The sequence below is a fragment of the Rhinoraja longicauda genome, chromosome 34 (genome assembly GCF_053455715.1).
Source record: "Rhinoraja longicauda isolate Sanriku21f chromosome 34, sRhiLon1.1, whole genome shotgun sequence".
In the NCBI taxonomy this organism is placed as follows: Eukaryota; Metazoa; Chordata; class Chondrichthyes; order Rajiformes; family Arhynchobatidae; genus Rhinoraja; species Rhinoraja longicauda.
This window is the reverse complement of record NC_135986.1, coordinates 11,727,331-11,754,054: the sequence shown is the minus strand read 5'-3', so window position 1 is coordinate 11,754,054 and position 26,724 is coordinate 11,727,331. Positions and strand designations below refer to the sequence as shown.

General features: G+C 51.8%; 2 protein-coding genes across 2 annotated transcripts in view; one reads left to right on the top strand and one right to left on the bottom strand.

Annotated features, from left to right (window-relative positions):
* stag3 (STAG3 cohesin complex component) overlaps window positions 1-8,740 on the top strand; it is a 127,847-nt gene extending 119,107 nt beyond the window's left edge. Inside the window, exons 35-36 of the mRNA XM_078428188.1 lie at window positions 6,854-6,928; window positions 8,505-8,740. Coding sequence (XP_078284314.1) covers window positions 6,854-6,928; window positions 8,505-8,513 — 84 coding nt within the window. The 3' untranslated portion in view covers window positions 8,514-8,740. The remainder of the gene's footprint in view (window positions 1-6,853; window positions 6,929-8,504) is intronic.
* Window positions 8,741-16,954: 8,214 nt separating this feature from the next.
* On the bottom strand, window positions 16,955-24,892 carry LOC144609568 (AP-4 complex subunit mu-1-like). Its single transcript, XM_078428073.1, has 3 exons — window positions 24,767-24,892; window positions 21,145-21,302; window positions 16,955-18,576 (listed from the first exon to the last, which is right to left on the bottom strand). The coding sequence occupies exons 1-3, from the start codon at window positions 24,890-24,892 to the stop codon at window positions 18,510-18,512; spliced, it is 351 nt and encodes a 116-aa protein (XP_078284199.1). The 3' UTR covers window positions 16,955-18,509.
* Between the last annotated feature and the right edge of the window lie 1,832 nt (window positions 24,893-26,724).

Sequence of the window (26,724 nt, the reverse complement as noted above, 5' to 3'; positions counted from 1 at the left end):
GCCAGTGACCCGTGTTCCCCACAGTGCTGGTGACCCGTGTTCCCCACAGTGCTGGTGACCCGTGTTCCCCACAGCGCTGGAGACCCGTGTTCCCCACAGCGCTGGAGACCCTGGTTCCCCACAGCGCTGGAGACCCTGGTTCCCCACAGCGCCTGAGACCCGTGATCCCCACAGCGCTGGAGACCCGTGATCCCCACAGTGCCTGAGACCCGTGTTCCCCACAGCGCTGGAGACCCTTGATCCCCACAGCGCTGGAGACCCGTGATCCCCACAGCGCCTGAGACCCGTGTTCCCCACAGCGCTGGAGACCCGTGATCCCCACAGCGCCTGAGACCCGTGTTCCCCACAGCGCTGGAGACCCGTGATCCCCACAGCGCCTGAGACCCTGGTTCCCCACAGCGCTGGAGACCCGTGATCCCCACAGCGCTGGAGACCCGTGATCCCCACAGCGCTGGAGACCCGTGATCCCCACAGCGCCTGAGACCCGTGTTCCCCACAGCGCTGGAGACCCGTGATCCCCACAGCGCCTGAGACCCGGGTTGCCCACAGTGCCTGAGACCCGTGTTCCCCACAGCGCCGGAGACCCTGGTTCCCCACAGCGATGGTGACCCGTGCTCCCCACAGCGATGGTGACCCGTGTTCCCCACAGTGCAGGAGACCCGGGTTCCCCACAGTGCTGGAGACCCTGGTTCCCCACAGTGCTGGAGACCCTGGTTCCCCACAGTGCTGGAGACCCTGGTTCCCCACAGCGATGGTGACCCGGGTTCCCCATAGCGATGGAGACCCTGGTTCCCCACAGTGCAGGAGACCCGGGTTCCATCCCAACCACATTCATGTACCTTTGTCCAAATATCTTTCAAAAATGGCGCAGCGGCAGAGTTGCTGCATCACAGGTTCCACGGTGGCGCAGCGGTAGAGTTGCTGCATCACAGGTTCCACGGTGGCGCAGCGGTAGAGTTGCCGCCTTACAGCCAATGCAGCGCCGGAGACTCAGGTTCCATCCTGACTACGGGCGCCGTCTGTTAGGAGTTTGTACGTTCTCCACGTGACCTGCGCGGGTTTTCTCCGAGATCTTCGGTTTCCTCCCACACTCCAAAGACGCACAGGTTTGTAGGTTAATTGACTGGGTAAATGTTAAAAAATAAATTTTAAAATTGTCGATAGTGTGTGTAGTATAGTGTTAGTGTGCGGGGATCGCTGGGCGGCGCGGACTCGGTGGGCCGAAAAGGCCTGTTTCCGCGCTGTATCTCTAAATCTAAAAAATCCATCCTGACTACGGGTGCTGTCTGTACGGAGTTTGTACGTTCTCCCCTGACCTGCGTGGGTTTTCTCCAAGGTCTTCGGTTTCCTCCCACACTCCAAAGACGTAAAGGTTTGTTGGTTAATTGGCTTGATAAATGGTTTTTTTTAAATTGTCCCCCGTGTGTGTGTAGGATAGTGTTAATGTGCGGGGATGAGAGGGGATCTTATAGAATAGAAACGTATAAAATTCTTAGAGGATTGGACGGGACGATTCAGGAAAAATGTTCCCGATGTTGGGGGAGTCCAGAACCAGCGGTCACACAGTTTAAAACTGTTTAGGCCATTTAGGGCTGAGATGAGGAAAAACTTTTTTCACCCAGAGAGTTGTGAATCTGTGGAATTCTCTGCCGCGGAAGGCAGTGGAGACCGATTCACTGGATGTTTTCAAGACAGTGTCAGATATAGCTCTTAGGGCTAACGGAATCAAGGGATGTGGGGAGAAAGCAGGAACGGGGTACTGATTTTGTATGATCAGCTATGATCGTATAAAATGGCGGTGCTGGCTCGAAGGGCAGAATGGCCTCCTGCACCTATTTTCTATGTTTTTGTTTTCGCCCAGCGGTCCCCAAAGACCAACACTATCCTACACACTCGGGACCATTTGTGAATTTACCGAAGCCAATTAACCTACAAACCCACACGTCTTTTGAGTGTGGGAGGAGACCGGAGCACCCAGAGGAAACCCACGCAGGTCACGGGGAGAACGTGCAAACTCCACACATACAGCACCGGTGGCCAGGATCGAACAAGCACACACACACACTCTGAAGGATTGGGAACAATTCATAGATACATAGACAATCGGTGCAGGAGTAGGCCATTCGGCCCTTCAGGCCAGCACCGCCATTCAATGTGATCCACAATCAGTACCCCGTTCCTCCCTTCTCCCCATATCCCTTGATTCCGCTAGCCGTAAGAGCTCTATCTAACTCTCTTTTGAATGCATCCAGTCAATTGACCTCCATTGCCTTCTGTGGCAGAGAATTCCACAGTTTCACAACGCTCTGGGTGAAAAAGTTTTTCCTCGTCTCAGTTCTAAACGGCCTACCCCTTATTCTTATCCTGCATCTGCCCACTCACCCAACCTGTCCAGGTCACCCTGCATAGCTTTCCCTTCACAGTTCACACTGCCACCCGCAAAGTCGAAATATCGCAAGTCGAAGCATCGTAAGCCGGGGAGCATCTGTACGTTGTAAATAGCTGCGGTCCCAACACCGAGCCTTGTGGTACCCCACTAGTCACTGCCTGCCATTCTGAAAGGGACCCGTTAATCCCTACTCTTTGTTTCCTGTCTGCCAACCAATTTTCTATCCATGTCAGTACCCTACCCCCAATACCATGTGCTCTAATTTTGCCCACTAATCTCCTATGTGGTGCCTTATCAAAGGCTTTCTGAAAGTCCAGGTACACCACATCCACTGGCTCTCCCCTGTCCATTTTACTTGTTACATCTTCAAAAAAGTCCAGAAGATTAGTCAAGCATGATTTCCACTTCGTAAATCCATGCTGACTCAGAACAATCCTGTTACTGCTATCCAAATGCGTTGCTATTACATCTTTAGTGTAAGAAAATAACTGCAGATGCTGGTCCAAATCGAAGGTATTTATTCACAAAATGCTGGAGTAACTCAGCAGGTCAGGTAGCATCTCGGGAGAGAAGGAATGGGTGACGTCTCGACCAGAAGGATGTCGACAAAATGGAGAGGGTACAGAGGAGATTTACTAGAATGTTGCCTGGGTTTCAGCACTTAAGCTACAGAGAGAGGTTGAACAGGTTGGGTCTTTATTCTTTGGAGCGTAGAAGGTTGAGGGGGGACTTGATAGAGGTTTTTAAAATTTTAAGAGGGACGGACAGAGTTGACGTGGGTAGGCTTTTCCCTTTGAGAGTGGGGAAGATTCCAACAAGGGGACATAACTTCAGACTTAAGGGACAAAAGTTTAGGGGTAACATGAGGGGTAACTTCTTTACTCAGAGGGTGATGGCTGTGTGGAATGAGCTTCCGGTGGAAATGGTGGAGGCAGGCTCGATTTTATTATTTAAGAGTAAATTGGATAGGTATATGGATGGGAGGGGATTGGAGGGTTATGGTCTGAGAGCAGGTAGATGAGACTAGGTCAGAGAAAGTGGTCGGCGTGGACTGGTAGGGCCGGACGGGCCTGTTTCCGTGCTGTAATTGTTATATCATCATCATATCATATATATACAGCCGGAAACAGGCCTTTTCGGCCCTCCAAGTCCGTGCCGCCCAGTGATCCCCGCACATTAACACTATCCTACACCCACTAGGGACAATTTTTACATTTACCCAGCCAATTAACCTACATCCCTGTACGTCTTTGGAGTGTGGGAGGAAACCGAAGATCTCGGAGAAAACCCACGCAGGTCACGGGGAGAACGTACAAACTCCTTACAGTGCAGCACCCGTAGTCAGGATCGAACCTGAGTCTCCGGCGCTGCATTCGCTGTAAAGCAGCAACTCTACCGCTGCGCTACTGGTTATATGTTATATGCTGAGTTACTCCAGCATTTTGTGAATAAATACCTTTTAGCTATTACATCTTTAATAATCGACTCCAGCATCTTTCCCACCACCGATGTCAGGCGGCACGGTAGCGCAGCGGTAGAGTTGCTGCTTTACAGCGAATGCAGCGCCGGAGACTCAGGTTCGATCCTGACTACGGGTGCTGCACTGTAAGGAGTTTGTACGTTCTCCCCGTGACCTGCGTGGGTTTTCTCCGAGATCTTCGGTTTCCTCCCACACTCCAAAGGCGTACAGGTATGTAGGTTAATTGGCTGGGTAAATGTAAAAAATTGTCCCTAGTGGGTGTAGGATAGTGTTAATGTACGGGGATCGCTGGGCGGCACGGACTTGGTGGGCCGAAAAGGCCTGCTTCCGGCTGTATATATATGATATGATATGATAACTGGTCTATAATTCCCTGCTTTCCCTCTCACTTCTTTCTTAAAAAGTGGGATAACATTAGCTACCCTCCAATCCACAGGAACTGACCCAGAAGATGGTCAATCTTTGATAAGGGAAGGGAAAGCTAAATACTAGTTTTCAAGGGGAAATCCTTTTTCTGTCAGGACTTTACCGGCCTTGTCTCGTGCAGTTTAGTGACAGTCCCTCTGCCTGTGTTGTTAGTCCCCCTCGACCTGTCCATATCGACTAGCGATCCCCGCACACTAACATGACCCATCTCTCACTCGGAACCATTTACAATTATATTAAGCTAATTGCCCTACAAACCTGCACGTCTTTGGAGTGTAGGAGGGAACTAGAGCACCCGGAGAAACCCCAGGCAGGTCACGGGGAGAACGTACAAACTCCGCACTGACGGTGCCCGTAGTCGGGATGGAACCCGGGTCTCTGGCGATGCGAGGCAGCAACTCTACCGCTGCACCACCCTGCTGTCCTCCTACGTGCATGGAGTCAGAGTCTGGCCTTAAGCGAGTGACTAGCACAAGATCTGTATTAATCTGAGGATTTACACACACAAGAACTGGGAGCAATTCAGCAGTGGGGTCGTGCTTTGAACGAGGAGGGGAAAGCTGAACGCAAGGGTTTCTGGGGAGAAGTCCCTTCCATGTCGCCTGTTTACCTGCCCTTGTCCCATGCAGTTAGGCAAGGGTTTCTCTGGCAGTTGTGTGTACACTGCAACTGAGCAGTTTTAAATACTTGGGAGTCCACATCACAGAGGATCTGACATGGGCAATGCACATTGCCACACTGGTGGGTAAGGCAAAGCAGCGCCTTTACCACCTCAGACAGCTGAGGAAATTCAGAGTCTCTCTGAGGATCCTTCAGTGCTTCTACTCTGGGGCTGTAGAGAGCATCCTGTCCGGCAAAATTACCGTCTGGTTTGGGAACAGCTCTGCCCAGGACAGGAAGGCTCTGCAGAGAGTAGTGCAAGAAATATAAGAAAATAACTGCAGATGCTGGTACAAATCGATTTATTCACAAAATGCTGGAGTAACTCAGCAGGTCAGGCAGCATCTCGGGAGAGATGGAATGGGTGACGTTTCAGGTCGAGACCCTTCTTCAGAGTGATGTCAGGGGGCGGGACAAAGGAAGGATATAGGTGGAGACAGGAAGATAGAGGGAGATCTGGGAAGGGGGAGGGGACGGGAGGGACAGAGGAACTATCTAAAGTTGGAGAAGTCAATGTTCATACCACTGGGCTGCAAGCTGCCCAGGCGAAATATGAGGTGCTGTTCCTCCAATTTCCGGTGGGCCTCACTATGGCGCTGGAGGAGGCCCATGACAGAAAGGTTGGACTGGGAGGGGGAGTTAAAGTGCTCGGCCACCGGGAGATCAGTTTGATTAATGCGGACCGAGCGCAGGTGTTGAGCGAAGCGATCGCCGAGCCTGCGCTTGGTTTCGCCGATGTAAATAAGTTGACATCTAGAGCAGCGGATGCAATAGATGAGATTGGAGGAGGTGCAAGTGAACCTTTGTCTCACCTGGAAAGACTGTTTGGGTCCTTGGATGGAGTTGAGGGGGGAGGTCAAGGGACAGATGTTGCATCTCGTGCGGTTGCAGGGGAAAGTGCCCGGGGTTGGGGTGGTTTGTGTAGGAAGGGACGAGTGGACCAGGGAGTTACGGAGGGAACGGTCTCTGCAGAACGCAGAAAGGGGAGGGGATGGGAAGATATGGCCAGTGGTGGGGTCCCGTTGTAGGTGACAGAAATGTTGGCGGATGATATGTTGGATCCGCTGGCTGGTGGGGTGGAAGGTGAGAACGAGGGGGACTCTGTCCTTGTTGCGAGTGGGGGGAGGGGGAGCAAGAGTGGAGCTGCAGGATGTAGAAGAGACCCTAGTGAGAGCCTCATCTATAATGGAGGAGGGGAAGCCCCGTTTCCTGAAGAACGAGGACATCTCTGACACCCTAGTGTGAAACACCTCATCCCGGGTGCAGATGCGGCGTAGACGGAGGAATTGGGAGTAGGGGATAGACTTTTTGCAGGGGACCGGGTGGGAAGAAGTGTAGTCCAGATAGCTGTGCGAGTCAGTGGGTTTATAGTAAATGTCCGTCACTAGTCTATCTCCTGTGATGGAGATGGTGAGGTCCAGAAACGGGAGGAAGATGTCGGAGATAGTCCAGGTATATTTAAGGGCAGGATGGAAATTGGAGGTGATGGGAACTACACTCGCCCCCCTGCAGGACCTATACATCAGGAGGTGCAGATCCAGAGCCAGCAACATTATGAGGGACCCCTACCACCCCAGCAACGGACTGTTCCAGCTGCTACGGTCAGGCAAACGCCTCCGCTGTCACGCTGTGAAAACAGGGGATGAGACGAAGTTTCTTCCCACAGGCCATCAGGACTGTTAACTTTTATAACTCCAGGGACTAACTTTGTCTTCTCTGTATTAACTGTATTAACTTTATTTATATGCTGTAACTGTAATTCTTTTTGTGCACAATCCGCAGACATTGCCACTTTCATTTCACTGCACATCGTGTATGTGTACGTGACAAATAAACATGACTTGACTTGACTTAACTTGACTTGCCCCATGCTTGCCTGACCTTTCTGTGCCTTTCAGCAGGGACACCTCAGCAGACGAGGGAGGGCTGGGCTGCTGCAGGACCTCTTTGACTCGACCATCCTGGACATTGACGTAAGTTACTGCCGTTCTGCTCTCTTCCCCCGTGTAACCTCCATTCCTCTGCCCTTTGTGCTAAATCCCTTTAATTCGCCATGGTGAATGCACTATGCACGGTGGAGCTGCTGCCTTGCAGCGCCGGAGACCCGGGTTCCATCCCGACTACGGGCGCCGTCTGTGCGGAGTTTGTACGTTCTCCCCGTGGGTTTTCTCCGAGATCCTCGGTTTCCTCCCACACTCCAAAGGCGTGCAGGTTTGTAGGTTAATTGGCTTGGCAAATGTAAAAATTGTCCCTAGTGTGTGTGGGATAGTGTTAGTGTGCGGGGATCGCTGGTCGGCATGGACTCGGTGGGCCGAAGGGCCTGTTTCTGCGCTGTATCTCTAAATTAAACACTAAAAAAACTGATCGTCTCAATCCTAAACTATGATGGCGCTGGTATTATTTGGAGAGTGCTTCATATTTCCCCATAGCGTTGTGTGAAGCAACTCTCGACCCGACAGTCAGCTTTTTGTCAGCTTGCTGGAAATATCCTTTTACTTTTTAGGGGTTTTTTTCGTTTCATGACACAGCGTGGCATTGGGCCCTTCGGCCCACTGGGTCAGTGCCGACCAGCACACTGGTCCCATGTTATCCCATATTCTCATCCACTCCCTGCACATTCAATGGCAATTTACAGATGCCAATTAACCTACAAACCCGCAAGTCTTTGAGAGGTGGGAGGAAACCGGAGCACCTGGATTAAACCCACAGTGGAACGTGCAAACTCCACGCTGACAGCACCCGGGGGTCAGGATCAAACCCAGGTCTGGTGCCTGGAGTACTGTGTGCAGTTTTGGTCTCCAGATTTGAGGAAGGATATTCTTGCTATTGAGGGCGTGCAGCGTAGGTTTACTAGGTTAATTCCCGGAATGGCGGGACTGTCATATGTTGAAAGACTGGAGCGACTAGGCTTGTATACACTGGAATTTAGAAGGATGAGAGGAGATCTTATTGAAACGTATAAGATTATTAAGGGGTTGGACACGTTAGGGGCAGGAAACATGTTCCCAATGTTGGGGGAGTCCAGAACCAGGGGCCACAGTTTAAGAATAAGGGGTCGGCCATTTAGAACGGAGATGAGGAGAAACTTTTTCAGTCAGAGAGTTGTGAATCTGTGGAATTCTCTGCCTCAGAAGGCAGTGGAGGCCAAGTCTCTGAATGTATTCAAGAGAGAGCTAGATAGAGCTCTTAAGGATAGCGGAGTCAGGGGGTACGGGGAGAAGGCAGGAACGGGGTACTGATTGAGAATGATCAGCCATGATCACATTGAATGGCGGTGCTGGCTCGAAGGGCCGATTGGCCTCCTCCTGCACCTATTGTCTATTGTCTCCAGGTTTTGAAGGTTAATTGGCTTCGGTAAAAATCGTTAAATGTCCCTGGTGTGTCTAGGATAGTGTTAGTGTGTGGGGATCGCTGGTTGGCGTGGACTCACTCGGTGGGCCGAAGGCCCTGTTTCCAGTATCTCTAAACTAAAGTAAAAATGCACTGAAGATCTTCATGCTACCTTGACTCTGAAATACTCCCCTCCAGTTCTGATCTTTTCTGCCTTAGGATTTCTGAAGCTGCTGAAGACCCCAGTCTGGTGCTTTGAGGAACAGAAGCCAAGAACGTGTTGGATGAAGTTATTTGTGTTTGAGATGCGTCTCTCTGCCAAAGGGAGCCGTTCACAGTTGCCTCACTAGTTTTGTGGTGCTTGTTGACGTGACGCTTCAGTTATTGACACACAGGACCCTTGTGTGTCAATGAAGGCTTCTCAAACCCATCAGATGTTTTGTTTTTGTACAGTTAAATCCATTTTGTAAATTTCTGCTGTAAAGAGATTTTTCTGCAGTTTATCTTTCACTTTGTTAATAAAGGCAATTACAAGTTACGCTGTTCTGTGTCGTGAACGCAGGATTTCCATTTCGCCCTCAACCCAATGCCTGAATTGTTTTGTACTGGATGGCCACATTGTGGTTTTCGTTTAACACAAAATGCTGGAGTAACTCAGCGGGACAGGCAGCATCTGTGGAGAGAAGGAATGGGTGACGTTTCGGGCTAACGGCCAGTCTGAAGAAGGGTCTCAACCCTTAATGTCACCCGTTCCTTCTCTCCGGAGATGCTGCCTGTCCCGCTGAGTTACTCCACCTTTTTGAGTCTATATTTGGTTTAAATGTAATAACAGTATCCGTAGTTCCTTCCCACACATTGGTTTAGTTTTGTGTGGAGATACAGAGTTGTGTGGAGACCAGCGATTCCCGCACACTAACACTATCCAACACACACTAGGGACAATTTGCACTCATACCAAGCCAATTAACCTACAAACCTGCACGTCTTTGGAGTCGTGGAGGAAACCAGAGATCCTGGAGGAAACCCACGCAGGTCACGGGGTGAATGTAAAGCTCCGTACTATACTCTGACAGCCTTGACACTGAGCACTGGCCACCGATATGCTGGTGCATTTCTCAATGGTTCTGTTAGGCGGAGCAGAGGATGGTTAACTATTACTGATTGGTCTAGGATTTGACCTGGGTATGATCTGGAAAATAGGCGCAGGAGGAGGCCATTCAGCCTGTCGAGCCAGCACCGCCATTCATTGTGATCATGGCTGATCATCCACAATCAGTAACCCATGCCTGCCTTCTCCCCATATCCCTTGATTCCGCTAGCCCCTAGAGCTCTATCTAACTCTCTTTTAAATCCATCCAGTGAATTGGCCTCCACTGCCCTCTGTGGCAGAGAATTCCACAAATTCACAACTCTGGGTAAAAAAGTTTCTTCTCGCCTCAGTTTTAAGTGGCCTCCCCTTTATTCTTAGACTGTAGGACCCTGGTTCTGGACTCTCCCAACACTGGGAACACTTTTCCTGCATCTAGCTTGTCCAGTCCTTTCATAATTTTATACGTCTCTACCAGTGGGGTACCGCAAGGTTCGGTGCTGGGACCCCAGCTATTTACGATATACATTAATGACTTAGATGAAGGGATTAAAAGTACCATTAGCAAATTTGCAGATGATACTAAGCTGGGGGGTAGTGTGAATTGTGAGGAAGATGTAATAAGGCTGCAGGGTGACTTGGACAGGTTGTGTGAGTGGGCGGATACATGGCAGATGCAGTTTAATGTAGATAAGTGTGAGGTTATTCACTTTGGAAGTAAGAATAGAAAGGCAGATTATTATCTGAATGGTGTCAAGTTAGGAAGAGGGGATGTTCAACGAGATCTGGGTGTCCTAGTGCATCAGTCACTGAAAGGAAGCATGCAGGTACAGCAGGCAGTGAAGAAAGCCAATGGAATGTTGGCCTTCATAACAAGAGGAGTTGAGTATAGGAGCAAAGAGGTCCTTCTACAGTTGTAACGGGCCCTGGTGAGACCGCACCTGGAGTACTGTGTGCAGTTTTGGTCTCCAAATTTGAGGAAGGATATTCTTGCTATTGAGGGCGTGCAGCGTAGGTTCACTAGGTTAATTCCCGGAATGGCGGGACTGTCGTATGTTGAAAGGCTGGAGCGATTGGGCTTGTATACACTGGAATTTAGAAGGAAGAGGGGGGATCTTATTGAAACATATAAGATAATTAGGGGATTGGACACATTAGAGGCAGGAAACATGTTCCCAATGTTGGGGGAGTCCAGAACAAGGGGCCACAGTTTAAGAATAAGGGGTAGGCCATTTAGAACGGAGATGAGGAAGAACTTTTTCAGTCAGAGAGTGGTGAAGGTGTGGAATTCTCTGCCTCAGAAGGCAGTGGAGGCCAGTTCGTTGGATGCTTTCAAGAGAGAGCTGGATAGAGCTCTTAAGGATAGCGGAGTGAGGGGGTATGGGGAGAAGGCAGGAACGGGGTACTGATTGAGAATGATCAGCCATGATCACATTGAATGGCGGTGCTGGCTCAAAGGGCTGAATGGCCTACTCCTGCACCTATTGTCTATAAGATCCCCCCCCTTGGAAGAATCCAAACAGACCAAGTATCTTGGCATCAAATTACAGAACAATCTACGTTGGAATGGTCAGACTCATCATGCAACGGTGAAAGCAACAGGTGTCCTAAATTTTCTGAGACGCAACTTTTATCATTGTCCAACTTCTATCTAGAAGTTATATTTCACCCTTGTTAGACCACATTTGGACTACGCAGTTGCAGCATGGGATCCATACACAAATAAAAACATTTCTTTCATCGAACGTGTGCAAAGACAGGCAGCTCATTTTGTTACAAATACCTACGAGAGAGAAGCTAGTGTTACCAAACTTCTAAATTCATTGGGGTGGAACACTCTCCAAGACGGACGTAAAGCCCACTGTTTGACCTGATTTTACAGAATGTTAAATGGTCAGCTCGACATAGATTACCACATCTACACCAAACCTAAGCCCTATCAGTAGTAGACGACGAGGGCATTCGATTCAATTTGAGATACCAGCTACCAAGACAGATGTGTGTAGCAATTAATTCTTCCCTCGCACAATTAAAGCATGGAATAGTCTTCACCCTACTATAGTTACTCAACCAGACACAACTACATTTAAGGCAGCTCTTCTCCAAGAAGCCCTTCTTGCTTAACTCCACACTCTGCCACCTCCAGTTTAAATTCCATTTGGAATATTTTGGAGAACCACAATCAAGGAGACTGGCGGCACGGTGGCGCAGCGGTAGAGTTGCTGCCTTACAGAGAATGCAGCGCAGGTTCGATCCTGACTCAGGGCGCCGTCTGTACGGAGTTTGTACGTTCTCCCCGTGACCTGCGTGGGTTTTCTCCGAGATCTTCGGTTTCCTCCCACACTCCAAAGACGTGCAGGTATGTAGGTTAATTGACTGGATAAATGTAAAAATTGTCCCTAATGTGTGTAGGATAGTGTTAATGTGCGGGGATCGCTGGGCGGCACGGACCCGGTGGGCCGAAGGGCCTGTTTCCGCGCTGTATCTCTAAATCTAAAAAAAAATCTAAATCCATCCTTCTAAACTCCAGTGAATACAAACCCAGTCTTTCCAATCTTTCCTCATATGACAGTCCCATTAACCTGGTGAACCTACGCTGCACTGCCTCAATAGCAAGGACTCATTCACAAAATGCTGGAGGAACTCAGCAGGTCAGGCAGCATCTCGGGAGAGAAGGAATCAATAGCAAGGATGTCCTTCCTCAAATTAGGAGACCAAAACTGCACACAGTACTCCAGGTGCGGTCTCACTAGGGCCCTGTACAACTGCAGAAGAACCTCTTTACTCCTCTACTGATTCCATACACTTGTAACTTGGCAACGACAAATCGTCAGGTTCAGCATGTAAATAGTGAGGCCGCACTGACACAATCGTGTTCAGTTTTGGTCATCCTGCTGCAGGAAGGATGCCGCTAATCTGAAGATTTACAGGGATGCTGTCACGTCTCGAGGGCCTGAGCTACGGGGAAAGGAGGGACAGGCTCGGACTTTATTCCTCGGAGCGCAGGAGGATGAGGGGCGGTTGAAGACACATGGATACGGCAGGTTTGGAGGGATATGGGCCAAACGCGGGCAGGTGTGACTAGTGTAGCTGGGACATGTTGGCCGGTGTGGGCAAGTTGGGCTGAAGGGCCTGTCTCCACGCTGTATCACTCTATGACTATCTTATAGAGGTGTACAAAATCCTGAGGAAATAGATAGGATGAATGCACGGGCTCTTTGACCCAGAGTCGGGTAATCAAGAACCAGCGGACGTGGGTTTCATAACAAGAGGAGTTGAGTATAGGAACAAAGAGGTCCTTCTGCAGCTGTACAGGGCCCTAGTGAGACCGCACCTGGAGTACTGTGTGCAGTTTTGGTCTCCAAATTTGAGGAAGGATATTCTTGCTATTGAGGGCGTGCAGCGTAGGTTTACTAGGTTAATTCCCGGAATGGCTGGACTGTCATATGTTGAAAGACTGGATCGACTAGGCTTGTATACACTGGAATTTAGAAGGATGAGAGGGGATCTTATCGAAACGTATAAGATTATTAAGGGGTTGGACACGTTAGAGGCAGGAAACATGTTCCCAATGTTGGGGGAGTCCAGAACAAGGGGCCACACAGTTTAAGAATAAGGGGTAGGCCATTTAGAACGGAGATGAGGAGAAACGTTTTCAGTCAGAGGGTTGTGAATCTGTGGAATTCTCTACCTCAGAAGGCAGTGGAGGCCAATTATCTGAATACATTCAAGAGAGAGCTAGATAGAGCTGTTAAGGATAGCAGAGTCAGGGGGTATGGGGAGAAGGCAGGAGCGGGGTACTGATTGAGAATGATCAGCCATGATCACATTGAATGGCGGTGCTGACTCGAAGGGCCGAATGGCCTCCTCCTGCACCTATCTATCTATCTATCTATATAATACTAAAACTCTGCGGTCCAACATTCCGTATGTATGTATGTATATGTGTATGTACGGAAGATTACTTACAAACCCTACTCCTCCTAGACGGTACACCAAAGCGCTACGATTTTTGTACCGCCGTATTCACCATTAACCTGGGCAACTATTGTAAGTACTTTCGTTCAAATTGAAGCTACCTTTTTAAAGCTAGAGAGATATTAAAGTTTAAATTTTTCATTTCTAACCCTTTTCTTCAAGGGGCTACATTTGTTTCCAAAAGTTTCCAGAAAAGGATTTAGTTTTCAGCAAGGATTTAGTTTTCAGCTTGTGACGGCTACATTGTTTCGAAAAGCTTCCAAGAAGTCTTTTTTGTTATTGCAAGTCAAGTCAAGTCAAGTCAAGTCAAGTCAAGTCAAGTCAAGTCAGTTTTATTTGTATAGCACATTTAAAAACAACCCACGTTGACCAAAGTACTGCACATCTGATTAGGAAAAAAAACAAAAACATCTGATTAGGGAAAAAAAAAAAGAATGAAGGCTATAGTGGTCACTTGACATACACAGATCAGGAGGACGGGCCCAACGGGCACACTTGGAGAGTAAGAGTGGGGCTGGGGGAGGAGAGAATGGGGGGTGTGGGGACGGGCCCAACGGGCCCTCCCCAACGGGCACACTTGGAGAGTAAGAGTGGGGCTGGGGGAGGAGAGAATGGGGGGTGTGGGGACGGGCCCAACGGGCCCTCTTTTCTAGTATACTACTAAAACTCTGCGGTCCAACATTCCGTATGTATGTGTGTATGTGTGTATATACGGAAGATTCCGAAGAATTTCTGTCCATAACTTACAAACCCTACTCCTCCTAGACGGTACACCAAAGCGCTACGATTTTTGTACCGCCGTATTCACCATTAACATGGGCAACTATTGTAAGTACTTTCGTTCAAATTGAAGCTACCTTTTTAAAGCTAGAGAGATATTAAAGTTTAAATTTTTCATTTCTAACCCTTTTCTTGAAGGGGCTTCAGCGCGTGATGTCACAATGGCACCCGTGCACCAATGAGAGATCAGCTCGCGATGGACAAGCGGCTGCTATTGGGTGTTTACTACTTTAAATTTACATCATTTTTTTTCTGACCTTTTTTTTCAAGGTCTTCAGCTTGTGACGTCACAATGCTTGTGTGAGATGTTGCAACATTGTTGCGAAAAGCAACTGCCAGTTTTTTAAAGTTGTGCGAGTCACTTAACATACACAGATCAGCATGGGGCCCCTATTCCCTCCCTCCCCCCCCTTCCCCCCTCAACCCCTTCCTCCCCACTCCTTCCCACCTCCATCCCCACTCCCTCCCCCCTTCCCCCTCCCCTCCCCCCTCCCTCCCCCTCCACCCTCCACACCTCCCTCCCCCTCCACCCTCCACACCTCCCTCCCTCCCCTCCTCCCGGTTACAATGGAAACCCTACGAGGACGGGCCCAACGGGGAAAGAGGGGTACTGGGAAAAGGTGAGGTCCCCCTCCCTCCCCTTCCCCCCTCCCCCTCCCCCCTAACCCTCTCCCTCCCCCCTTCCCCCCTCCCCTCCCCCCCTCCCCTCCTCCCTTCACACCTCCCACCTCCCTTCCTCCCCTCCTCCCGGTTACAATGGAAACCCTATGAGGACGGGCCCAACGGGGAAAGAGGGGTACTGGGAAAAGGGGAGGTCCCCCTCCCTCCCCCCTTCCCCCATCCCATCCCCCCTCCCTCCCCCTTCCCCTCGTTCCCCCCTCCCCTTCCCCCCTCCCTCCACACCTCTCTCCTCCCTCCCTCCCCTTCCCTCCCTCCCATCCTCCCAATGCTTCTTTGAGATGGGTGCTACATTGTTTCGAAAAGCACCACTAACAGATCGCAGTGAGAAGCACTATGTGACCGCGAATGTTTCAAAACAAGCACTTAAAAAGCACTTATCTTTTTTTAAAGTATTTTTTTTTATTGCAAGTCACTTAACATACACAGATCAGCATTGGGCCCCTATGCTCGTGGGCCACCGGGGCAAGTGTTTCGAAAAAAGCACAGAGTGTTTCTGGGGGAGAGAGAGAATGGGGGGGGGGTCTGAGAATGGGGACTGGGGAGGGGGACAACAGGGGTCGTTGCGGAGGGGGCTTGGTGGTGGGGGAAAGAGGGGTACTGGGAAAAGGGGAGGTTCCACTTCCCCCCTCAACCCCTTCCTCCCCCCTCCTTCCCACCTCCATCCCCACTTGCTCCCCCCCTCCCTCCCCCCTCAATCCCAACCTCCATCACCACACAGCCCCTAACTCCCCCCCTCCCTCCTTCCCTCCATCCCACCCTCCCACACTCCCTGCCCCCTCCCTCCACCCTTCCATCCCTCTCCCCCTCCCACCTCCTTCCACCCTCCCTCCCCCCCTCCCGGTTACAATGGAAACCCTACGGGGACGAGCCCAACGGGGAAAGAGGGGTACTGGGAAAAGGGGAGATCCCCCTCCCTCCCCTGCCCCCCTCCCCTTCCCCCCTCCCCTCCCCCCCTCCCTCCCCCTCCCCTCCTCCCTCCACACCTCCCTCCTCACTCCCTCCCCCCCTCCCGGTTACAATGGAAACCCTATGAGGACAGGCCCAACGGGGAAAGAGGGGTACTGGGAAAAGGGGAGGTCCCCCTTCCCCCTTCAACCCCTTCATCCCCCCTCCTTCCCACCTCCATCCCCACTCCCTCCCCCCCTCCTCCCCCTCCCTCCCCAACTCCCTCCCCCCTCCCCCCTAACTCCCCCCTCCCTCCTTCCCTCCCTCCCCAATCCCTCCCCCCCTCCCTCCATCCCTCTCCCCCCTCCTTCCACCCTCCCTCCCCCCCTCCCGGTTACAATTGAAACCCTACGAGGACGGGCCCAACGGGGAAAGAGGAGTACTGGGAAAAGGGGAGGTCCCCCTCCCTCCCCCCTTCCCCTCCCCTCTCCCTCCCCCTCCCTCCCCCTCCCCCCTACCCCCCTCCCTCCCCTCCCCCCTCCCTCCCCTCCCCTCCTCCCTCCACACCTCCCTCCTCCCTCCCTCCCCCTTCCCGCCCTCACCTCCTCCCGGTTACAATGGAAACCCTACGAGGACGGGCCCAACGTGGAAAGAGGGGTACTGGGAAAAGGGGAGGTCCCCCTCCCTCCCTCCCCCCTACCCACCTCCCTCCCCTCTCCCTCCCCCCCTTCCCTCCTCCCTTCCCCCTCCCATCCCCCCCTCTCCCCCCTCCCTCCCCCCTACCCCCTCCCTCCCCTCTCCCTCCCCCCTCCCCCCCTCCCTCCCTCCCCTCCTCCCTCCCCCTTCCCTCCCCCAACCCTCCCCCTTTCCTCCCCTCCCGGTTACAATGGAAACCCTACGAGGACGGGCCCAACGGGCCCACTCGGTCTAGTTGTCTATAGAATTGGACAAGAGGCAACTTTTTTCAAGTGAAGATTGGGGAGAAATATCCATGAATTTCTGTCCCCACCACAAACCCTGTGCTCTTGCCCCTGGTTCGGTCCATCTTCCTGGAGTCTGGCTGAATCAGATGCTTGGAGATGTTTAGAAATAAGCCTGAAGGGGCTCGACCTGAAACGTCACCCATTCCTTCTCTCCAGATGTGGCCTGTCCCGCTGAGTTACTCCAGCATTTTGCTTCCATCTTCGGTGTAAAGCAGCATCTGCAGTTCCTTCCTACACATTTGGAAATAAGGATCTGTACTTGCTGGTTTACCAAAACAAGACACGATGTGCTGGAGTAACTCAGCGGGTCATGCTGCCATTCTTAGATGTCATGGATAGGTGACGTTTTGGGTTGAGACCCTTCTTCAGACTCTGACCACCGAGACAACGACCCTCAAGACTTTATACGTGTCGGTAGAGTTGCTGCCTCACAGCAGCCGGAGACCCGGGTTCCATCCTGAACACGGGTGCTGTCTGTACGGAGTTTGCACGTTCTCCCCGTGACCAGCGTGGGTTTCCTCCCACGTTCCAAAGACATACAGATTTGTAGGTTAATTGGCCTTGGTAAACTTGTATATTGTTCCTAGTGTGTGTCGGACAGTGTTAATGTGCGGTGATCGCCGGTTGGCATGGACTCGGTGGGCCGAAGGGCATGTTTCCACACTGTAGCGCTAGACTTCACTAAACCCCGACCCTCGGACCTTTCACCGTCCGGTGCAGCCTGAAATAGGCCGCGGGATTTTCTCCGCCCGTCGGGGGCTTCAATGTCGGGAGCCCCGACCGCCCCAACCTGGCAACTTCAACAGCCTGACCGCGGGAGAAGACGGCAGGGGAGAGAAAAAACATTGTGGCCTTCCATCACAGTGGAGGAGACTGGAGGAGACTCACTGTGATGGATGTTTCTTATTTGTGTTTTGTGTTGGTTTGTGATTGTGTGTGTTATTGCTCTATTGCTGGACTGTGGGCGACCTTTCATTTCACTGCACATCGTGTATGTGTATGTGACAAATAAACTTGACTTGACTGGGCCTGTCCCACAGCTGTTGGTCCTCATGCCTCTTGTACACGTATGTTGTGCGTGTTCTCCGGATACATCGGTCTCTAGTTTCCTCCCCCCATGAGTTCTATGAAACAAGTCCCGGTGAGCGTGCTGTGGCAGAGCTCCCGGCAAACCGTGGCCACACCAGGGCATCAGGCCCAGCGAGCCCAGCCCACTGTGGAACCCACCCGGAGAGGGAGGGTGGTCCGACCGAGGTGACGTTTTGGGTCGAGACCCTTCTTCAGACTCTCGACCATCAAGACCCTGACTCTCGACCCTCAAGACTTTTGAGCGCGGCGGGTAGAGCTGCTGCCTCACAGCACCGGAGACTCAGGTTCGATCCTGACTACGGGCGCCGTCTGTACGGAGTTTGTACGTTCTCCCCGTGACCTGCGTGGGTTTTCTCCAGGACCCCTGGTTTCCTCCCACACTCCAAAGTCGTGCGGGTTTGTAGGTTAATTGACTTAGGCAAAGTTGTAAATGATCCCTAGTGTGTGTGGGATAGTATGTGTGGATCGCTGGTCGGCACGGACTCAGTGGGCCAAAGGGCCTGGATCAAAGGTATTGTCTGGTGTGTCACTAAAGGCAGTGAAACTCGATTTACCACACAGCCATACTAAAAAAAGCAACAAGACACACAACTACATAAAAGTTCACATCAACATCTACCACCAGCGGATTCCTTCTCATTCAGAATGAATGGGGGACACATTCAGTCACCCATTCCTTCTCTCCAGTGATGCTGCCAGTCCCGCTGAGTTACTCCAGCATTCTGTGTCTCTCTTCAATATTCATACCGCTGGGTTGAGATGCCGTGAGCTGTCTGTCCACAGACTCAGTGGGCTGTTTCTGTACATTCTGTGTTTTAATCAGGGATTGTACTTAGATACAGCAATAGTCTTACTCATCTGTTGTGGGGAAAAATGATTTCCCTGTACATTGGCACGCGAGATAACAAAGGAACCATTGAACTACTAATTGTACACACGCTGTTTACAACTGAAAGACTTTTATTTACATTAATTGTACATTGATTCTCTGAGCAATGATGCTGGAATCAAGATCTCACCAGGGTGGCTGTGGTACTGCAGAGAGGGTCATTTATCTCTGATCTCACCAGGGTGGCTGTGGTACTGCAGAGAGGGTCATTTATCTCTGATCTCACCAGGTACTGTGGTACTGCAGAGAGGGTCATTTATCTCTGATCTCACCAGGGTGGCTGTGGTACTGCAGAGAGGGTCATTTATCTCTGATCTCACCAGGTACTGTGGTACTGCCGAGAGGGTCATTTATCTCTGATCTCACCAGGTACTGTGGTACTGCCGAGAGGGTCATTTATCTCTGATCTCACCAGGTACTGTGGTACTGCAGAGAGGGTCATTTATCTCTGACCGAGAGACCCAGGCACCTTGTCGGTAGAGTTGCTGCCTCACAGCGCCAGAGACCCTGGTTCCATCCCGACTACGGGCGCTGTCTGTACAGAGTCCGTACGTTCTCCCCGTGACCTGCGTGGGTTTTTTCCCGGGTGCTCAGTTTTCCTCCCACGCTCCAAAGATGAGACTTCGGTAAACAGGACACCAAAAGAGAAACAGCTCAAGGACTTTATTCACCAAATGCTGGAGTAACTCAGCGGGTCAGGCAGCATCTCAGGAGAGAAGGTAATGGGTGCAGCTCAAGGACAATGTGGAATAGATCATTGTTAGCGAGGGGAAGGTGAGAACAAAGTAAACTGAGATATAATGTCATCAGGGAGCGTCAGACTGGTGGGAGACCGGGGAAAGGGCGTGCAGCGTAGGTTCACTAGGTTAATTCCCGGAATGGCGGGACTGTCGTATGTTGAAAGGCTGGAGCGATTAGGCTTGTATACACTGGAATTTAGAAGGATGAGGGGAGATCTTATTGAAACATATAAGATTATTAGGGGATTGGACACATTAGAGGCAGGAAACATGTTCCCAATGTTGGGGGAGTCCAGAACAAGGGGCCACAGTTTAAGAATAAGGGGTAGGCCATTTAGAACGGAGATGAGGAAGAACTTTTTCAGTCAGAGAGTGGTGAAGGTGTGGAATTCTCTGCCTCAGAAGGCAGTGGAGGCCAGTTCGTTGGATGCTTTCAAGAGAGAGCTGGATAGAGCTCTTAAGGATAGCGGAGTGAGGGGGTATGGGGAGAAGGCAGGAACGGGGTACTGATTGAGAGTGATCAGCCATGATCACATTGAATGGCGGTGCGTACAGGCTCGAAGGGCCGAATGGCCTACTCCTGCACCTATTGTCTATTGTCTATTGTCTATTGAAAGGATGGGGAGAGAGGGAACGCACGTTACTTGAAGATAGAGAAGTCGATGTCCTTCGGAATGAACATTGACTTCTCCAACTTCAAGTAATCCTTGTGTTCCCTCTTTCTCCATCCCTCCCCTTCCCAGTTCTCCCACCAGTCTGACACTCCCCTGATTCAATTATTATTAGTTTACTTTGTTCTCACCTTCCCCTAGCTAACAATGATCTATTCTACGTTTTCCTTCAGCTGCATCACTTTTGATGTCTCGTTTTCACACCTCACCCTTCCTTATCTCTGTGTCTCCCCTTCCCCTGACTCTCAGTCTGAAGAAGGGTTGGTGTTGTGGTCTCACTGGGGCAGGGACTAGTCTTGATGCTCCCAGTGTCCCCGTGTCCCTGGCTGTCAGGTGGGGGTGAGGTTGGGGTCACTGTACCTCACCCCATGTCCCAGTGTCTGGGCTGTCAGGTGGGGGTGGGGTTGGTCACTGGGCCTCACCCCATGTCCCTGTGTCCCGGCTGTCAGGTGGGGGTGAGGTTGGTCACTGTACCTCTCCCAGTGTCCCAGTGTCCCGGGCTGTCAGGTGGGGGTGGGGTTGGGGTCACTGGGCCTCACCCCAGTGTCCCAGTGTCCCGGCTGTCAGGTGGGGGTGGGGTTGGGGTCACTGTACCTCTCCCTGTGTCCCTGTGTCCCGGGTTGTCAGGTGGGGGTGGGGTTGGGGTCACTGTACCTCTCCCAGTGTCCCAGTGTCCCGGGCTGTCAGGTGGGGGTGGGGTTGGGGTCACTGTACCTCTTCCAGTGTCCCAGTGTCCCGGGCTGTCAGGTGGGGGTGGGGTTGGGGTCACTGTACCTCTCCCTGTGTCCCCGTGTCCCGGCTGTCAGGTGGGGGTGAGGTTGGTCACTGTACCTTTCCCAGTGTCCCAGTGTCTGGGCTGTCAGGTGGGGGTGAGGCTGGGTTCACTGTACCTCTCCCAGTGTCCCAGTGTCTGGGCTGTCAGGTGGGGGTGAGGCTGGGTTCACTGTACCTCTCCCTGTGTCCCAGTGTCCCCACCTGTCAGGTGGGGGTGAGGTTGGTCACTGTACCTCTCCCAGTGTCCCCGTGTCCCGGGCTGTCAGATGCGGATGAGGTAGGAGTCGCTGTGCGTGACGTACCTCACCCAGCGGTGGGGCGGCTGCAGGGGGGCCTGGGGGGAGGAGAGACGCAGGAACCGCACCTGCAGCCCCGAGCAGGTGGTCATGGGCAGCTCGAACTGCATGCAGGCCGGGCCCAGCTCCAGCAGCGACGCTGCGCTCAGCCCCAACACCTCCAACTGCACGGGACAGAGAGAGCAGCGTTACACACGCACACACGCGTACGCACACACACGCATACACGCACACGCAGCGCTCAGCCCCAACACCTCCAGCTGCACGGGACAGAGAGAGCAGCGTTACACACGCACACACGCGTACGCACACCGCACACACCGCAGCGCTCAGCCCCAACACATCCAGCTGCACGGGACAGAGAGCAGCGTTACACACGCACACACGCGTACGCACACGCACACACGCATACACGCACACGCAGCGCTCAGCCCCAACACCTCCAGCTGCACGGGACAGAGAGAGCAGCGTTACACACGCACACACGCGTACGCACACGCACACACGCACACGCAGCGCTCAGCCCCAACACCTCCAGCTGCACGGGACAGAGAGCAGCGTTACGCACACACGCGTACGCACACGCACACACGCACACGCAGCGCTCAGCCCCCAACACCTCCAACTGCACGGGACAGAGAGAGCAGCATTACACACGCACACACGCGTACGCACACGCACACACGCATACACGCACACGCAGCGCTCAGCCCCCAACACCTCCAACTGCACGGGACAGAGAGAGCAGCGTTACACACGCACACACACACACGCTCACACACTCATACCCACACATCCACACCCCCACCCCCACCCACCCCCACGTCACCACCCCCCAGCATCAATGGTGCAGCGGTAGAGTTGCTGCCTCACAACGCCCGAGACCCGGGTTCCATCCCGACTACAGACTTTACAGTCTGTACAGACTTTGTACCTTCTCCCCGTGACCTGCGTGGGTTTTCTCCGGGTGCTCTGGTTTCCTCCCACACTCCAAATATGTGCGGGTTTGTAGGTTAATTGGCTCGGTGTAAATGTAATTGTTCCTAGTGTGCGGGATAGTGTTAGTGTGCGGGGATCACTGGTCAGCACGGACTCGGTGGGCCGAAGGGCCTGTTTCCGTGCTGTATCTCTAAACCAAAATTAAACTCAGCGGGTCAGGCAGCATCTGTGGGGAACATGGATAGGTGACGTTTGGGGTCGGGACCGGGATCTTCTGATGAAGCCGACTGATTGCCCGTTAACGAAGGATGTGGAGGCCTTTGGAAAGGGGGGCAGAACAGGATTATCAGGATGTTCACGAAGGAACTGCAGATGCTGGTTTAAATCAAAGAGAGACACAAAATGCTGGAGTACATGAAGACAGACATAAAATGCTCCATCTCCCATTACCAGCAGCTAAGCACTTCAACTCCCCTCCCACTCCCACACTGACCTTTCTGTCCTGGGCCTCCTCCAATGTCAGAGTGAGGCCCAGCGCAAATTGGAGGAACAGCACCTCATATTTCGCTTGGGTAGTTTACACCCCAGCGGTATGAACATTGACTTCTCTAACTTCAAGTAACCCTTGCTTTCCCTCTCACTCCACCCCCTCCCCCTTCCCAGTTCTCCCACTAGTCTCACTGTCTCCGACTACATTTTATCTCTGTTGTTACCATCTCCCAGCTAACTGATCTATTCTACATTTTCCCTTGATCCCCATCCCCTTTGTCCTGTTTTCACACCTTAGACTTCCTTATCTCTGTGTCTCCCCCTCCCCCCTGACATCAGTCTGAAGAAGGGTCTGGACCCGAAACATCACCCCTTCCTTCTCTGCACAGATGCTGCCTGACCCGCTGAGTTACTCCAGCACTTTGTGTCTACCTTTATCAGGATGTTACTGGATCAGAGAGTAATAGGTACAAGGAATGGTTGGGCAAACCAGGATTGTTTTCACCTGGAGCCCTGGAGGTTAGGCGAAGATCGAGGGAGGTGTATAAAATTAGAAGAGGCGTAGATCGGGTAGACAGTCACAACCATCTTCTCAGGTTGGGAATACAGGGCACAGCTTTAAGGTGAGAGGGGCAAAGTTTAAAGGACACACAGTCTAAGAACAAAGGGAGGCCATTTAAACCTGAGGTGAGAAGAAACTTCTTCACCCAGAGAGTTGAATCTGTGGAATTCTCTGCCACAGAGGGCAGTGGAGGCCGATTCAATGGATGGATTTAAGAGAGAGTTAGATAGAGCTCTAGGGGCTAGTGCAATCAAGGGGTATGGGGAGAAGGCAGGCACGGGTTACTGATTGTGGACGATCAGTCATGATCACAATGAATGGCGGTGCTGGCTCGAAGGGCCGAATGGCCTCCTCCTGCACATATTGTCTATGTTTCTATGAGATGTTTGGGGCATGTTTTGTTTTACACAGAGGGTGGGGGGGTGCCTGGAATGTGCTGCCAGGGGTGGTGGTGGGGGCAGATATCATAGAGGTGTTTAAGGGGCTTTTGGACGGGCGCGTGGATATGCAGGGAGTGGAGGGATATGGATCACGTGCAGACAGAGGAGAGGAGTGTATCGTGGCATCGTGTTGGGCACGAACATTGTGGGCCAAAGGGCCTGGTCCTGTGCTGTGCTGCTGTGTGTTCTATGCATGGGATCCAATAAGATCAGACACATCATGCAGACGTATATTCACAAAATGCTGGAGTAACTCAGCGAGTCAGGCAGCATCTCAGGAGAGAAGGAATGGGTGACGTTTCGGGTCGAGACCCTTCTTCAGACGTATAGTCAGTGTTGAAGAGCCTTTTACACGTGCCTTTCAGAGGGTTTCAGTGACACGTAAAAGGCTTTTATGTGACATTTAGTGTTTGAGGCTCACACAAGTGGTGTTTAGTTGCGTTTAACTGACTTTTAGTGAGTGTTGCTTAAAGAGGCTTTTACAAGTGGTGTTTAATGACATTTAAGATGTTTTTAGTGGTTAGTGGCATTTAGGAGACTTTTAGTGGTGTTGAGGCTTTTACAAGTGATGTTTAATGACATTTAAGAGATTATTAGTGGAGTTAATGCCGTTTACGAGGCCTTTACGTGATGTTCACAGGGCGTTTACGTGACGTTTACGAGTCTTTTCCGTGGCATTGTGGCGTTTAGGAAGCTTTCAGTGGCGTTTAAGAGGTGACCTACGTGTTTAGTGGCTTGTTACAGAGGGTTTTAATGCCATTACTGGAGCTAAGTGGTGATAGGCGTGACGTTTCGTGGCCCTCCTCTCCCCCAGCCCACCCTCTCCCCCAGCCCACCCTCCCCCCCATGCCCCCCTCCCCTCCTCCCCGCCCACCCCCTCTCCCCCCCTCCTCCCCTCCCCCCTCCCTCCCCGCCCACCCCCCTCCTCTCCCCCCTCCCCTCCTCTCCCCCCCCTCCCCCTCCCCCCCTCCTCTCCCCTCTCCTCCTCTCCCCCCCAGCCCCCTCCCCTCCTCTCCCCCAGCCCACCCTCCCCCCCATGCCCCCCTCCCCTCCTCCCCGCCCACCCCCCTCCCCCCCCTCCTCTCCCCCTCCCCTCCTCTCCCCCCCCTCCCCTCCCCTCCCCCTCCCCTCCCCTCCCCTCCTCTCCCCCCCTCTTCTCCTCTCCCCCCCAGCCCCCTCCCCTCCTCTCCCCCCTCACCTTGAAGACTGCGGTGAACTGTGACCCCCCGGGGAAGGTGGGGATGTTCCAGCGAACAGACCGGGTGTCAGCGACCAGCTCAGCACTCTGCTCCGGACAGCTCAACACCTGCGACAGGCTGCCCATACACCACAGGGTCAGTAATAACACAGGACAGGGTTAGTAATAACAGCACGGGGTTAGTCATAACAGCACGGGGTTAGTAATAACACAGGACAGGGTCAGCAACACACCCGGGGTTAGTAATAACACGAGATGGGGTTAGCAACACACCCGGGGTTAGTAATAACACTGGAGGGGGTTAGCAACACACCCGGGGTTAGTAATACCACAGGACAGGGTTAGCAGTAACACAAGACAGGGTTAGTAATAACACAGGCCGGAGTTAGCAATAACACAGGACAGGGTTAGCAATAACGGGACAGGGTTAGCAATAACAGCACGGGGTTAGTCATAACACAGGACATGGTTAGTAATAACACAGGACATGGTTAGTAATAACACAGGACAGGGTTAGTAATAACACAGGACAGGGTTAGTAATAACACAGGACAGGGTTAGTAATAACAGCACGGGGTTAGTCATAACACCAGGGTCAGTAATAACACAGGACATGGTTAGTAATAACAGGACGGGGTTAGCAATACACCGGGGCTAGCAATAACATGAGACAGGGTTAGTAATAACACAAGACAGGATTAGTAATAACAGGACAGGGTGAGCAATAACACAGGACAGGTTTAGCAATAACACAGGACAGGGTTAGCAATAACACAGGACAGGGTTAGCAATAACACAGGACAGGGTTAGCAATAACACAGGACAGGGTTAGCAATAACACAGGACAGGGTTAGCAATGACAGGACAGGGTTAGCAATAACAGGACAGGGTTAGCAACAACACAGGCCGGGGTTAGCAACACACCTAGGGTTAGCAATAACAGAGGACGGGGTTAGTAATAACACGGGACAGGGTTAGCAATAACACAGGACAGGGTTAGCAATAACACAGGACGGGGTAAGCAATAACACAGGACAGGGTTAGTAATAACAGCACGGGGTTAGTCATAACACAGGACAGGGTCAGTAATAACACAGGACAGGGTTAGCAATAACAGCACGGGGTTAGTCATAACACAGGACAGGGTTAGTAATAACACAGGACAGGGTTAGTAATAACAGCACGGGGTTAGTCATAACACCAGGGTCAGTAATAACACAGGACAGGGTTAGTAATAACAGGACGGGGTTAGCAATACACCCGGGGCTAGCAATAACATGAGACAGGGTTAGTAATAACACAAGACAGGATTAGTAATAACAGGACAGGGTTAGCAATAACACAGGACAGGTTTAGCAATAACACAGGACAGGGTTAGCAATAACACAGGACAGGGTTAGCAATAACACAGGACAGGGTTAGCAATAACACAGGACAGGGTTAGCAATAACACAGGACAGGGTTAGCAATAACACAGGACAGGGTTAGCAATAACACAGGACAGGGTTAGCAATGACAGGACAGGGTTAGCAATAACAGGACAGGGTTAGCAATAACACAGGCCGGGGTTAGCAATAACACAGGCCGGGGTTAGCAACACACCCAGGGTTAGCAATAACAGAGGACGGGGTTAGTAATAACACGGGACAGGGTTAGCAATAACACAGGACAGGGTTAGCAATAACACAGGACAGGGTTAGCAATAACACAGGACAGGGTTAGCAATAACACAGGACGGGGTAAGCAATAACACAGGACAGGGTTAGTAATAACAGCACGGGGTTAGTCATAACACAGGACAGGGTCAGTAATAACACAGGACAGGGTTAGTAATAACAGCACAGGGTTAGTCATAACACAGGACAGGGTTAGCAATAACACAGGACGGGGTTAGTAATAACACAGACCGGGGTTAGCAACACACCCAGGGTTAGTAATAACACAGGACAGGGTTAGCA

Excerpts from the sequence above, each read along its gene's own strand:
- LOC144609568 (XM_078428073.1), bottom strand. The coding sequence starts at position 24,892 with ATGGGCAGCCTGTCGCAGGTGTTGAGCTGTCCGGAGCAGAGTGCTGAG. Across the intron at positions 21,303-24,766 it reads AGTTCACCGCAGTCTTCAAG|TTGGAGGTGTTGGGGCTGAG; the intron begins GTGAGGGGGGAG and ends TGTCCCGTGCAG. Across the intron at positions 18,577-21,144 it reads CCGCCCCACCGCTGGGTGAG|AATGTACAGAAACAGCCCAC; the intron begins GTACGTCACGCA and ends ATTAAAACACAG.